Consider the following 11,823-nt stretch of genomic DNA (forward strand, 5'->3'; position numbering starts at 1 on the left):
TTTTTTTTAATTACATAAGCATTATATGAACTCACTCTCCTCTTGGGGGAAAAAAGTCAAATCGTCGTTTAACCCTTCCCCAACTCTTCTTCCCCAAACCACACATTGCAACTCTTGAAGCTGTGCTTGTTCTGTGTATCCTTCCAGAACACTTGTCATATCTACATACACACTGGTATGTTATGATTATACACGTATCTGTAGATGACATATCCTATGGTTCCGGGGTATGTGCTTTAAGAAAAAAAAAATGTTTCCATACCCATCATTCTGCAACCCGATTTTTTTTTCACGACAGTGTTTTTGAGATCCTGTTGTATAAATATATTTTAATTTTATTTAGCCAGTCCCCTGCCGATGGACAGTTAAGTGGCTTCTAGCTGTCCACTGTCACAAGCAACGCCACAATGGATATTCGCGTACGCGTCTTCCTGGGCTCGTAGAAACCACCAGGGTACATCTCTGGGTGCTGAAGTGCTGGTTTCGAGGGTTTGGTGGATATTACTCTACGGCCGCCAAAAAGTTCCAGCTCCATCTTTAACAGCAAGTTGGGAGACCGAATGGACTCCAGGGCTGGGGTGGAAGGTTCTCTGATTCTGCACCTCAGCGATGCGCAGGGGTTGCCCCGCCCCTTGCCGCCCAGCGCAGCAGCTGGAGCCGCAGCTCCAGGCTCTGCGGCCACGCGCCCGTCTTCCCCTGCGGCCACACTCCTGGGAGCGCACTGCCTCATACTCTCTCCTGCACAGAGATGCGACTCTCTTTGCCGTCCTCCTGGGTCACCGGCTGGCACCCGTGTAAGGTCTCCTGCACCGGAGCAATGGAGTGGGGAGGGACAGGAAATTCCTCCACGTCCTCCACGGGGTCCTCCCTGTGGTCCTTCCGCATAACCTTAGGGGAGCCAAGGCGTGAGGTTACCCCCCAATAGTAGCCCTTCCCTCAGAAGGAGCCCCCTTCCCCCAAACACAAGCCCCTTCCCCTTTCCCAAAGGGAGGGTCAGAGCTGATTCAATGGGGACCTCCTGCCCCCTGCTGGCCACACAGGGAGTGTCAAGAAGCTTCCAGAGTGGGAGCCCGCAGATCCAAGGAGCTGCCCCCTCCAGCCCCTGGCCAGTGACGGGGCACCAAGGCCCCAGAGACACGGTTCCCCGTGTATTAAATGCCAGGAAATGTCAGATCTTGCCCATGGTGCCAGGGCTGCCAGGGAGATGAGCTCTGGAGCCGGCAGAGGTTGCTGGTGCCGGGGAATGAATGGGAAGAGGCGTCCCTGCAGCCCAGCCCTGGGAGTGACAGCAGCTGCTCCTGGGCCCTTCCCCTACCCGCCACAGGGGCAGACCCTGAAGCCGTTTTCCTGCCACAGAGGCAACACTGAGTCAGGCTTTCTTTCCAGCTTGCCAAAACCCTGAGCTGGTTCCCCAGGGCTGACCTACCTTTTTCTCTGGCTCCTTGGCCACCTTTCCTGGGGGGGAGGGGGCGGAGAGAAATGAGATGGGGAGTTGGTGAAGTCAGATCAGGAAACAGGTGGCCAGTTCCGTACCTTCTCCCTCCCTCCTTCCCTCATCACCACCCCACCTGGGGACTCACTGACACAGGCGGACACCAACAGGACAGCAAGCAGGATCCCCATGGTGATGGGGATCACCACCAAGGCTCTCATCCGAGGTGGGCGACCTGGAGAAATCAAGACTCCAGTGACGGCTTCCCACCAGCGGCAACCCCCCTCCCAACCCCCATGCCTAAGGCGGCTGCACCTTGCAGGACTCTCAAATCCTTCAATGGCTGAGCTCATCTCAAATCCACTGATTCAAATAGGTGGCCCTGGAGAATGTGGCCCGATGTGTTTAGTGTGACCAGCACATTTAAAAAGAATTCTTGAGGGACACCCGGGTGGGTCAGTTGGTTAAGGGGCTGCCTTCAGCTCAGGTCATGATCCCAGGGTCTGGGATCAAGCCCCGCACTGGGCTCCTTGCTCGGCGCAGAGCCTGCTTCTCCCTCTGCCTCTGCCTACTTGTGCTCTCTCTCTCTATCTCTCTGTCAAATTAAAAAAAAAAAAAAGGAATTCTTGAAATACTTGCCAACGTTTTAAAATTGGGAGATGGCATATTGAGTATTAGGATATCTGGTTTCTCTTAGAAGTTTGGAAGATCCAGCCACAATGGGCCAGCAGCCCCGCCTGGCACCCCTTACCAAAACTGAGGAGTGGTAGCTGTCTACTCTGGCTCCCCACATGCCTCATACCTCCCCACCCTCTGTCCGGTGCGGAGGTCCATCTTATATCTGCAGGTTGTCTTTGTTATAGAAGAATGAAAGGAAGTATTTATTGGACCTAAGTCTCTATCCTAAATGGAAAAAATGAGAGATGCACAGCAGGGACTAGGGGAAGGCAAGTGAATCATTCACCTTGGGACAAAATCTAAGGGGACACCAAAATCTCAGTAATCAAGAAAAGTAATATTTCAATGTCATGTTTTGAAAATTATATCAACAAACTATGGCCAATAAGCTGGCTGCCTTTTCTTTTCTTTTTCTGAGATTTATTTATTTTTTTGAGAGAGAGAGTGCACACGAGTAGGGGGAAGGGCAGAGGGAAATGGAGAGAATCTCAAGCAGACTCCCCACTGAGTGGGGAGTCTGACACGGGACTAGATCTCGCCACCCAAGCCGAAACTGAGATCATGACTTGAGCCGAAATCAGGAGTCAGACACTTAAATGACTGAGCCACCCAGGCACCCCTGGCTGGCTGTTTTTTAAATAAAGTTTTATTGGAACCAGGGCTGGGCTTAGGCTGAGACAAGTGAGGCAGGACTGGATCACATTTTTATGTACATTTCGATATTTTGTTCATTAAGGGTTTTTTTTTCTTACAATAGCTTTGATTTTTTTAAAAAGAATGTATCGAGTGTTATTTATCTTGATGACGGCGTTTTTCTCGCACCCCCTTTAATACTGTGTCCAAGGCACGTGCCTCACTCTAGTCCCAGCCCTGCCAAGAGGAAGGCAGGTCTTAAGAAAAAACAGAGAAAATGTCTTTGTCTTAGCAGTGACTTTTCAACTCCTCGACATGACCTGCCTGGTCCCTGCAGTTATCGGAGTCTGTGATCTGTGCTGTGGGCCAACCCCCTCATTCTAAAATCAAAACCGAGGCCCCGAGAGGAGCAGTGTCCCACCATGTTAGTGGTTGAAACGCAGAGTGGCCGAAGAGCATTGCTGGAACACCTCAAAAGCGCAAGAACCCATGCCAGGCACTTCCCCCAAGCTACTAAAGGAGCTGCTGCTATCATCCCATTTCACAGATGAAGAAACTGAGGCTCAGAGTAGGGGGGTGACTTGCCCAGGCTCCACGGATAAGTGGCAAAGCTGGGATGCCTCAAAACCCCAAAACTGCTCCTTCCTCTCACCACCTGCTCTCCCTCTTCCCCGCATCCCCCTCCCCGCCATCGTCTCTGTGCCCCTCTGTTCCCCTTGAGCTCCTCGCCTCCCAAGCCTGCTATGAGGACCCATTCTCCAAGACTCACCACAGACAGCATCTGTCTTGTTCGTCCCCTCCTGAATCTCCATCAGGCCTTTGGTCTCACAGCTGTGCACAGACAGACGTGCCTGCGTGTGTGTGTGTGCGCGCACGCACACACACACACAACACAGACATAGAGAGAGAAAAAGACATGAAATTTCCCCAACCATAAGATTTCCAACCCCAGAGGGAGACCGTCAAAACCAACAAGTTCAGGTTCACCGAGTACGTATTGTGTGCACCCTCCGATGCTGGCTATTATGGGAATGACACAGACTCTGTTCTTAGGGAACTCTTGAGTGCAGAGAAAAAATTGTTGCACATCTTAAAGGAGGAATAATCGAAGAGTCTCTATGGAGTGCCGTGCTTTGTCACATAGGCTGAAGTGAACTGGGATCACTCAGAGCAGGGGAGACCAAGCCCACAATGGCTGGACGAGAGGGATGATGAGTTCAGGCTAAGGCAGGGCTTCTCACACTCAGCACTACTGACATCTGGGGCCACATGGCTCTCTGTTGCAGGGCTTTCCTGTGCACCACAGGCTGCTTAGCAACACCCCTGGCCTCCACTCACTAGATCCCAGTAGCGGCCCCTCTCCAGTTGTGACAACCAAAATGTCTCCAGACATTGTCAGATGTCCCCTGGGGAGAAAAATTGCTCAGTTGAGAACCTCTGGGTTAAGGGTCATCCAGAAAGGCTGCCCTAGGGAAGGGAGATCTGAGTGGCCTTGAAGGATGTAAATTTTTTTTTAAGATTTTATTTTATTTATTTGACAGAGAGAGAGAGATCACAAGTAGGCAGAAAGGCAGGCAGAGAGCAAGGGGGAAGCAGGCTCCCTGCTGAGCAGAGAGCCCAATGCAGGGCTCGATCCCAGGACCCTGAGATCATGACCTGAGCCGAAGGCAGAGGCTTAACCACTGAGCCACCCAGACGCCCATGAAGGATGTAAATTTAGAGCAGCAGCACCTTCAAACTGAAGCAGGACAACATGATTTGAGGGATTTGGTGGGGGACATGCCAGATGGTGCGAAGGAACTACAGAAAACTGGGCTTTAGAAGCAGATCACTGGTGATCAGCCATGAAGGTTTCACCCGAATTCAGCTGGTAATACTGCGTCAGCATCCAACCAGAGGACCACACGGTGATGGGACTTGGGGGGCCAGAGAGCTCACAGGAGGAGAAATTCCAGACAAGTACAGCCGGGAGGACCGCACACGCATCCCGATATGGGATGATGAAGACGTGGCTCTAGGAGCACCTGGGTGGCTCAGTGGGTTAAAGCCTCTGCTTTCGGCTCAGGTCCTGATCCCAGGGTCCTGGGATCGAGCCCCGCAGCATCGGGCTCTCTGCTCGGCAAGGAGCCTGCTTCCCTTCCTCTCTCTGCCTGCCTCTCTGCCTACTTGTGGTCTGTCAAATAAATAAATCTTTAAAAAAAAAAAAAGATATGGCTCTAGGAGGAGTTGGGAGGAGTGGACAGAAGAGAACATCGCCAAGAAAAATACACCTAAAGCAGGGGAAAAAAGGTGAGAAGCTACAAAGAAAGCATGTACATAAGGGTGCCTGGGCGTCTACAAGACACTCCTACATGTCTTTTCCTCATGCCTTGTGAAGTGAAGGTCATTCCCATTTTCTAAATGAGGGCACTGGGGCTCAGACAAGGGTCATACACTTATGTGGGGTCACAACCATTCTAAGCTGCACTGAGGCTGGGATCCAGTGCTCTGATTCCACTAACCCAGCTGCCCCCGGTTATCATTCAGCAGTTCTCAGTAAAGATTTATTGAGCATCTACTGCGCACCAAGCATTGATGTAGGCATAAGGAATGCATCACTGGAAGAAAAAAAAACAAAACACCAAGGCCAAGTCTCTACACTGAAGGAACTGGCGGTCTCCTGGAGCAAGGCAGACAGGAAACAAATGAGAAAGAATTGTAAAGAGTCCTGGTATTTGTGTGGAAAATACGTGTGTTTGCACGTGCATGCGTTTGTTTGCACATAGAATCTCTGGAAGGACACGCAGGAAGAGTAGCCACCTCCAGGGAGGACTGAGTGGCCGAGGAACAGGGTAAAAGGAGACTGGTCACCCTAGGCCTCTTTGTGCCTCGTGTCCCACGAGCTTGTCTCACCCATTTTTTTAAAGTTAAATGTAAAAATTAATCGGGCACGTGTTGAAGGGTGTTCCAAGCAGGAGAGCTGGAGGCAAGAGAACCAACAACGTGTTGAAGGTTGGGGCCTGTGCAAAGGAGTCTGGGTTTCATCCTAAATGCACAGGGAGCCATGAAGCGTTTTACATAGGGAGCTCCAGGATCCGAAATTCACTGCAGAAAGCTCACTGTGGCAAGAAGGTGGGCAGGAAAGAGCAGAGGCAGGGAGGCTGGTGGGGAGTAAAGGCACTGTACAGACCACAGTGACGACCATGAAGGTAAGAAGAAGGAATCCCAAAAGAGGACCTGGTGACTGATTTGGGAGGGACCGTGGGACAAGTACCCAGACCCATGGGAGTATCTTCCCAGAGGATAAAAGGGCAGACAAGTGAGCCTATTTGGCACCTGTGGGTCACCTGCAGGGAGCTGGACCCCCAGTGATGGCATATGACTGTCTGGGACCCAGGAGACAGATCTGGACAGGAGATATGGTTTGGGAACCATGGACATAGATGAGACACTCAGGCGAGGCAGGCAAAGTGATTGGGGAGTAGAGCCTAGAACAAAGGCCAAGGAAACCAGATAGGAGGGGTAGAAGGAAAGCAAGAGAGGTGTCATGGTGCCCCTAAGAAGCGAGTTTCATAAAGACTGAGAGATCAGCAGCGTCTGTTACCACCGAGACAGTGGGCCAAAAAATGCTGAGAAGTGACCTTTTGGTCAGCCACGAGGATGTTCTAGAATTCTCTAACTGCAAAAGTGTGTGGACATGGAGAGCAGGGGCCGAAGGACAGGTAGCCAGAGAGAATGGAAGTGGTCCCACGCCCCTCTTAGGGCCAGAAACACAAGGGATGGATCCTTGTACCTTGTCCAAGGGTGACACTTTTCCAAAGCAGATGACACATTAGAGAAGAAGCCGACGGGGCAGGGATCGCAGATGGTATCAGAAACCTCTGTAGCTGGAAGGGAGGAGGCGGCATTCATCATCACAGTGGACCACCTGTCCGGCTCACAAAGGAACTGGTGGAATGGCAAGGCAGAACAAACTGCCTGTGTCAAGGGCTGTCCCCCAGCCCAGAGCTGCCCCGGTAGAAGCCTCCTCCCACTGTCCACCCCAGGCAGATGCCCAGGGCTGGAGGCAGGATGAGAAACATTCTGTTTTCTGCTCACCAAGCAGAGATCCCAAGGCAGGGGGATCAAGACTGAGTGCCCAGTGCCCAACCCCTCACCTGGAGCGTCAGCTCCCATCTCCTGCCTGCAGAGCAGACTCCCAGACAGGCCACGTACCGATCTGCTTGACTCCCAGGCCAGGGGGACACAGGCTGTGCGCGGTGCAGCTTTCACAGGCCTCGCTGGTACAGTGGAGACCTTCATGGCACGTGCAAGTGGTGTCTGTTTCTGAGGTGCCCTCTCTCTGGACCCGGAGCCCTAGGTCTGAACAGAGATGGCAGGAGGGATAGAGACATCTTACCAGCCGTGCTCGGGCGATCTGCTCCTCACATGTCCCGCTTTTCTTTTTTCTTTTTTTAAAATATTTTTCTTATTTATTTATTAGAGAGAGAGAGAGAGAGAGAGAGCATGAGAGGAGAGTCAGTGAGAGAAGCAGACTCCCTGCCGGGCAGGGAGCCCAATGTGGGATTCGATCCCGGGACTCCAGGATCATGACCTGAGCCGAAGGCAGTCGCCCAACCAACTGAGCCACCCAGGCACCCCTGCCTTTATTTTCTTAAACCATCTTCCAAGTAGGGATAAGCATCAAATTATTTAACAACCCGGACACCCCAGACTGCAGCCAATCAGAGCAGACTCTGGCTATGAAAAAAAGTAAGGGCTCCGTTGTCAGGAATGAGCTAGACTGTCAGCCTAACTCAAGCGCACCCCTTCCCCAGCAGCCCACGCACTGGGGTCGCAGTATTTGTGCTGGTGACAGTGTCTCTCTGAGTTCCAAGTGCCTAGGAATTCGCCTTCTTTGCAATGAGTGCATTCTGTGTCGATGGTCTGTGTGCAGTCGCTCACCAGTTTCTGTCCTGGAAAACATTGGGAAATGAGATGGTTCCAGCCAGCTCAATGAGTCAGACACTTATCCGAAACTGAGCAGGCTGGGGCGGGGTGGGGGGCTTAAAGATGACTGTCTTGGACCCTTCCAGACTTCATAGTCTGGTGGGGGCCACAGGAAAGATAGGAACCCTAGGGCTGGATAGACAGAGAGGGAACCCAGAACATTCTGACAGCAGGGCAGGGATGGGAAGAATCTCCAGGGGTCATTTAAGACTGGAGTGGACAGTTGACACATGGAGTGTGTGTCTGCCAGCGAACCAGGAAGGGTCCCACTAGGGGGCCAGGGGGTTGGCGGCTCACCTGGAGGACACAAATTACAGCACTGGGTGTTTACTGGGTATTGCTTTTCTCTGCATGCAGTGTATTCTGGGTGGACCTAAAAACAGAATGGGGTGATTGGCGGGGATCTTGCAATCTCTGCTACAGCTGGCAGAGAGGTGGAAATCAGCCAGGACAGAGGTTAGAACTGAAGTCTGGAGCAGAAAAATGGAGCCTGTGTATTACTTGGTGTGTTTGTTTTTAACTAAACTGCCAACTGATGTGATTATAAAAGGACCCAGAGGATCAGTCTGGCATTTCACAAAGTGATTGCACTGGAACATCACAATATTCCCTGAACCAAACAGATCTGCCTTTTGGCTCGACTCCTGAGTTGTTCCTCTTCCCAAAGACCCAGAAACACAGGAGGACTCCAGTACCTCCTCTGGAGTCATGAAGCTAGCTGGCTTCTACTGGTCCTAGCTCTGGCTGGGGCTATATTTAGCACTTGGCCCCTTCCTTCTCTTCATCTGCTCCCCACCCTTTTCTCCTCTCCAAACACTCATCATCTGCTGATCCAACTCCTTCCTCATGAAATGCCAAGACTGTGAAGCTGGAAGGATTCCAATCCAATGCTTTTGCTTTACAGGTGACTAGACTAAGGACCAGAGAGGTGGGGCACTTGCCCAGGGTCACACAAAGAATCTGCGAGAGCTCAGGTCTCAATACTGCCCCCTCTCCATCAAGTTGGGTCTTGCCTGTGCTATTTTTACTCCATCCAAGTACCACCCATGCTATTAATTACTTCTCATTAATTTAAATACATCAGGTTTAAATGTAAACTTTATATCATTGACATGGGAGAAGAGCCAGTATCACTTCTCATAAATAAACGGTAACCCTAAAAATAAATTCAACAGAAATGCAACAATGTTATTAAAAACCCAGCAGAGCCCCTCCTCTCCAGGTCTGCCCTTGGTTTGGGTTTTGTTTTTTTTTTTTTAAAGAGGGGCACCTGGGTGGCTCAGTGGGTTAAAGCCTCTGCCTTCGCCTCAGGTCATGATCCCGGGATCCTGGGACAGTGCCCTGCATTTGGCTCTCTGCTCAGCAGGGAGCCTCCTTCCACCTCTCCCTCTCTCTCTCTCTCTGCCTGCCTCTCTGCTACTTGTGCTCTCTGTCTGGCAAATAAATAAATAAAATCTTTAAAAAAAAAAAAAAAAGGACGAGTAGCAAGTGCTGGAGAGGTTTTAACTCTATTCTAGCTCCAGAGAGTTCCTCCTTCAAAAAAAAAAAGAGAGAGAGAGAGAGAGAGAGAGAGAGAGGATTTTAATAGTGTAAAGTGAATTTCTGTTGTTCAGTTCTATATCTGTGTGTTCCCTAAAATCATGCCACACTTCTGGAAGAGCCAGTGAAAAGAGCACAGGCTTGAGAGTCAAACCACTTAAGGCTCCAATCTTGCCTTTGTAACACTTACTAGTTTGGTTTCTCTTAGCCTCAGTTTCCACATCTCTAAAATGGGAGTAGCGCCTGCTCCACAGATAAGGTTGTGAAAATCAGAATGAATATCCATAGACAGTCCGGCACAGTAGCTAGCACATAGTAGGGCTCATTTCAATGGCAGTTTTAATTATCACATGTTTATGGATATCTGCTGAGATGACGAACACCCTGGATTCTGCCTAATTGGTGGCTCTCATTCAGCTTGGGTGAAAAGATTACTTGCAGAGAAGCTTCTTGTTCCAAATGGGGAAGGAAATATACAGGTCTGTTGATTCCACTACCACATCCTGTGAATGTTCTCCCTGCAACCCTGTGGACCTTCCCACCAGACTCCCAGAGCAGCGGATATCCTTTGTCATTTTCAAACCCATGAGAAATACAGCTCCTTCTCTGAGAGTTTGTCAATCTCCAGCTCCCACTCCATAGCCCCAGTCCTTCTGACACAAAGCAGCTCAGGACCAAGGCTCGGAGAAGGTGGCTCTGGAATCAGGCAGATGTAGATTTATATCCAGGTTCCACCTAGCTATGAGAACTCTGGCAAGTTATTTTCTCTCTCTGAGCCTCAGTTTGCTTAACTGTGTAATGGGGGAGTTGAAAAAAATCCGACCATGAATGCCTATAAAGGATTTTGCTCAGAGCCTGACACATGGGAAGCTCTTACAAGTAGTCCCTGCTATTTTTGTCACCACCCAGTCTCTACCTGGACCCCGAACTGGCAGTATGTTCTTGAGAAGCCCAGATCACCCGTCATGCTACCTCGCCTGGCTCTTCCTCCAGTAACCTCCTACAACCTCCTCCTCCTCCTCCTCTCTCCAGCTCCACCTTCTTCCTGCATCCTTTCTCCCTAAGAACCATTGCTTAGAATGAAAATGAAAGTTCTGGGACCAAAGCAGCTTCCCCACTGACTCTCTTCCCCTGCTGCTGACTCCCCAAACCCACCATGGGTCTTTCCTACTCAGACTTCATGCCAGAAACTACAGCCCTTGAAAGTAGGGGGAGACCGGAGGGTTTGGGATGAGAGGGTCAGGTTCTTGGGGGGATTCCCAGCCTCCAGAATGAGGAACTACCAAAATAGATTTAAACAAAAAGTGAGTCAAGTGTGGGCTTCTGAAAATCCCGGAGACATGCTTGGTTGGGCATAAACTAAGACTTCCTGGTGACTGGAGAAACCCCTGCTGGTCTCCTAACCCCTTCTTGGGTCCCATGAACTATGCAACGCATCTCCCCGGGCAAAAGTCTCCTATATCATCTTAAATTCGGGAGGTAGAGACACAACCTTGGGTATGCCTCCTAGGTTGATCACCCAGGATTGGGGGTGGGCATGGGAGAGTGAAAAGCTCCTTGCCTTCTCAGAGCAGTACCTGGCCCTCTGCACCCACACTTATTCCCACAAGAAGGCAGCCCCAGGTGGCCAGGATATGATAACCCTTCACAGAGGCTGGCATCTGTCCACAATGGAAAAGGGACAGGAAACCGACCAGACCCGCCTCTTCCCTTGCCCAGCCTCCCTTCTGGCTTCTGAAACCCCTCGCCAATCTCTGTGCAGCCAGCCTCTGAAGCAACAAAACTAGACTGCAGCCTTTTGACCAAATAAAGGCTTGAGGCTCCCCAAATCCCATCCCCATCTACACCACAGGTGCACGTTTTTTGCAGTGCCCCCACTACACGCCCTCTGTGGACTACCTTCCAACCTGGAAGAAGACAGAGGCAGCCTACCTCGTACAGCCAGGACCCCGGGGTATCTTCCCCGGCTTCTCTACCCACCTGTCTGTCCTCCCAAAATCAGATAGGAAGGTCCCTTCCCCGAAATATTGCTTCTCTTCCCCTTCCCCCCTCTCCTGCCCTTTGTCGGGTCGGAGCAGAAATTCAACTCACGGCGGTCAACAAGGAGCCCCAGAAGACACAGCGCAGAGGCAGAAGAACCATGGCGAGGTGAATGCCAGGCGGCGGAGTAGGGGCGCGGGCACTGGGCCCCTAGTAACTCCCCTAGCCCGTGCCCCCCGCCCCTCCCAGGAAATGGGCGGGCTCTTCGGGGACCAATCGCGGTCAGCTTCTTGAGGCGGGGGCGGAGCTCCTGACGACTTCTCGCACCGGGATTTCCCCTGGACATTCCTAGGAGTCTAATTCTCCCCGGAGTTTAGGGACGGGCTTTTGGCGCGGGGAAGGGCGCATAGTCCCAGGAACAGCACGGCCGGCCTCCTCTCCTCGCCCCTGGGGCTCAGAGGCCAAGCTGAAGGGCTCAGGGAGCTACCAGTCTTCCCGGAGAACTAAAGGAGAGAAGAGAGATCCCCACGTGCTGCGAAGACGCCCCAGGGACACCCCCCAAATGTTCTCCCCGGCAGCCTCCGGGAATTCCG

The 11,823-nt window shown here is 51.5% G+C and overlaps 1 protein-coding gene across 3 annotated transcripts; it reads right to left on the minus strand.

Moving 5' to 3' along the window:
• Positions 1-309: 309 nt before the first annotated feature.
• Positions 310-11,482, minus strand: LOC111141553 (CD40 molecule). 3 transcript variants are annotated; one of them, XM_022494176.1, is made up of 9 exons: positions 11,342-11,482; positions 8,009-8,084; positions 7,552-7,677; positions 6,938-7,084; positions 6,516-6,609; positions 3,513-3,574; positions 1,581-1,667; positions 1,427-1,455; positions 310-888 (listed from the first exon to the last, which is right to left on the minus strand). In XM_022494176.1, the coding sequence occupies exons 1-9, from the start codon at positions 11,390-11,392 to the stop codon at positions 727-729; spliced, it is 834 nt and encodes a 277-aa protein (XP_022349884.1). In that variant the 5' UTR covers positions 11,393-11,482; the 3' UTR covers positions 310-726. The 3 variants fall into 3 exon arrangements, with proteins under 3 accessions (XP_022349884.1, XP_022349883.1, XP_022349885.1); XM_022494175.1 differs by having other exon boundaries at positions 652-888; positions 1,569-1,667; positions 11,342-11,440; XM_022494177.1 differs by having other exon boundaries at positions 652-868; positions 1,419-1,455; positions 1,569-1,667; positions 11,342-11,440.
• Positions 11,483-11,823: the final 341 nt, after the last annotated feature.

The sequence above is a fragment of the Enhydra lutris genome, unplaced genomic scaffold (genome assembly GCF_002288905.1).
Source record: "Enhydra lutris kenyoni isolate GAN:26980312 unplaced genomic scaffold, ASM228890v2 scaffoldscaffold6, whole genome shotgun sequence".
Taxonomy (NCBI): Eukaryota; Metazoa; Chordata; class Mammalia; order Carnivora; family Mustelidae; genus Enhydra; species Enhydra lutris.

What these genes read in the sequence shown, in the direction of transcription:
- LOC111141553 (XM_022494175.1), bottom strand. Translation starts at nt 11,392, where the DNA reads ATGGTTCTTCTGCCTCTGCGCTGTGTCTTCTGGGGCTCCTTGTTGACC. An exon ending in CCTGGGAGTCAAGCAGATCG is followed by an intron (nt 6,610 to 6,937) that starts GTACGTGGCCTG and finishes CCTCCCTTCCAG; the next exon opens with CTACAGAGGTTTCTGATACC. An exon ending in CCAAGGAGCCAGAGAAAAAG is followed by an intron (nt 889 to 1,426) that starts GTAGGTCAGCCC and finishes GGCTCCCCTAAG; the next exon opens with GTTATGCGGAAGGACCACAG.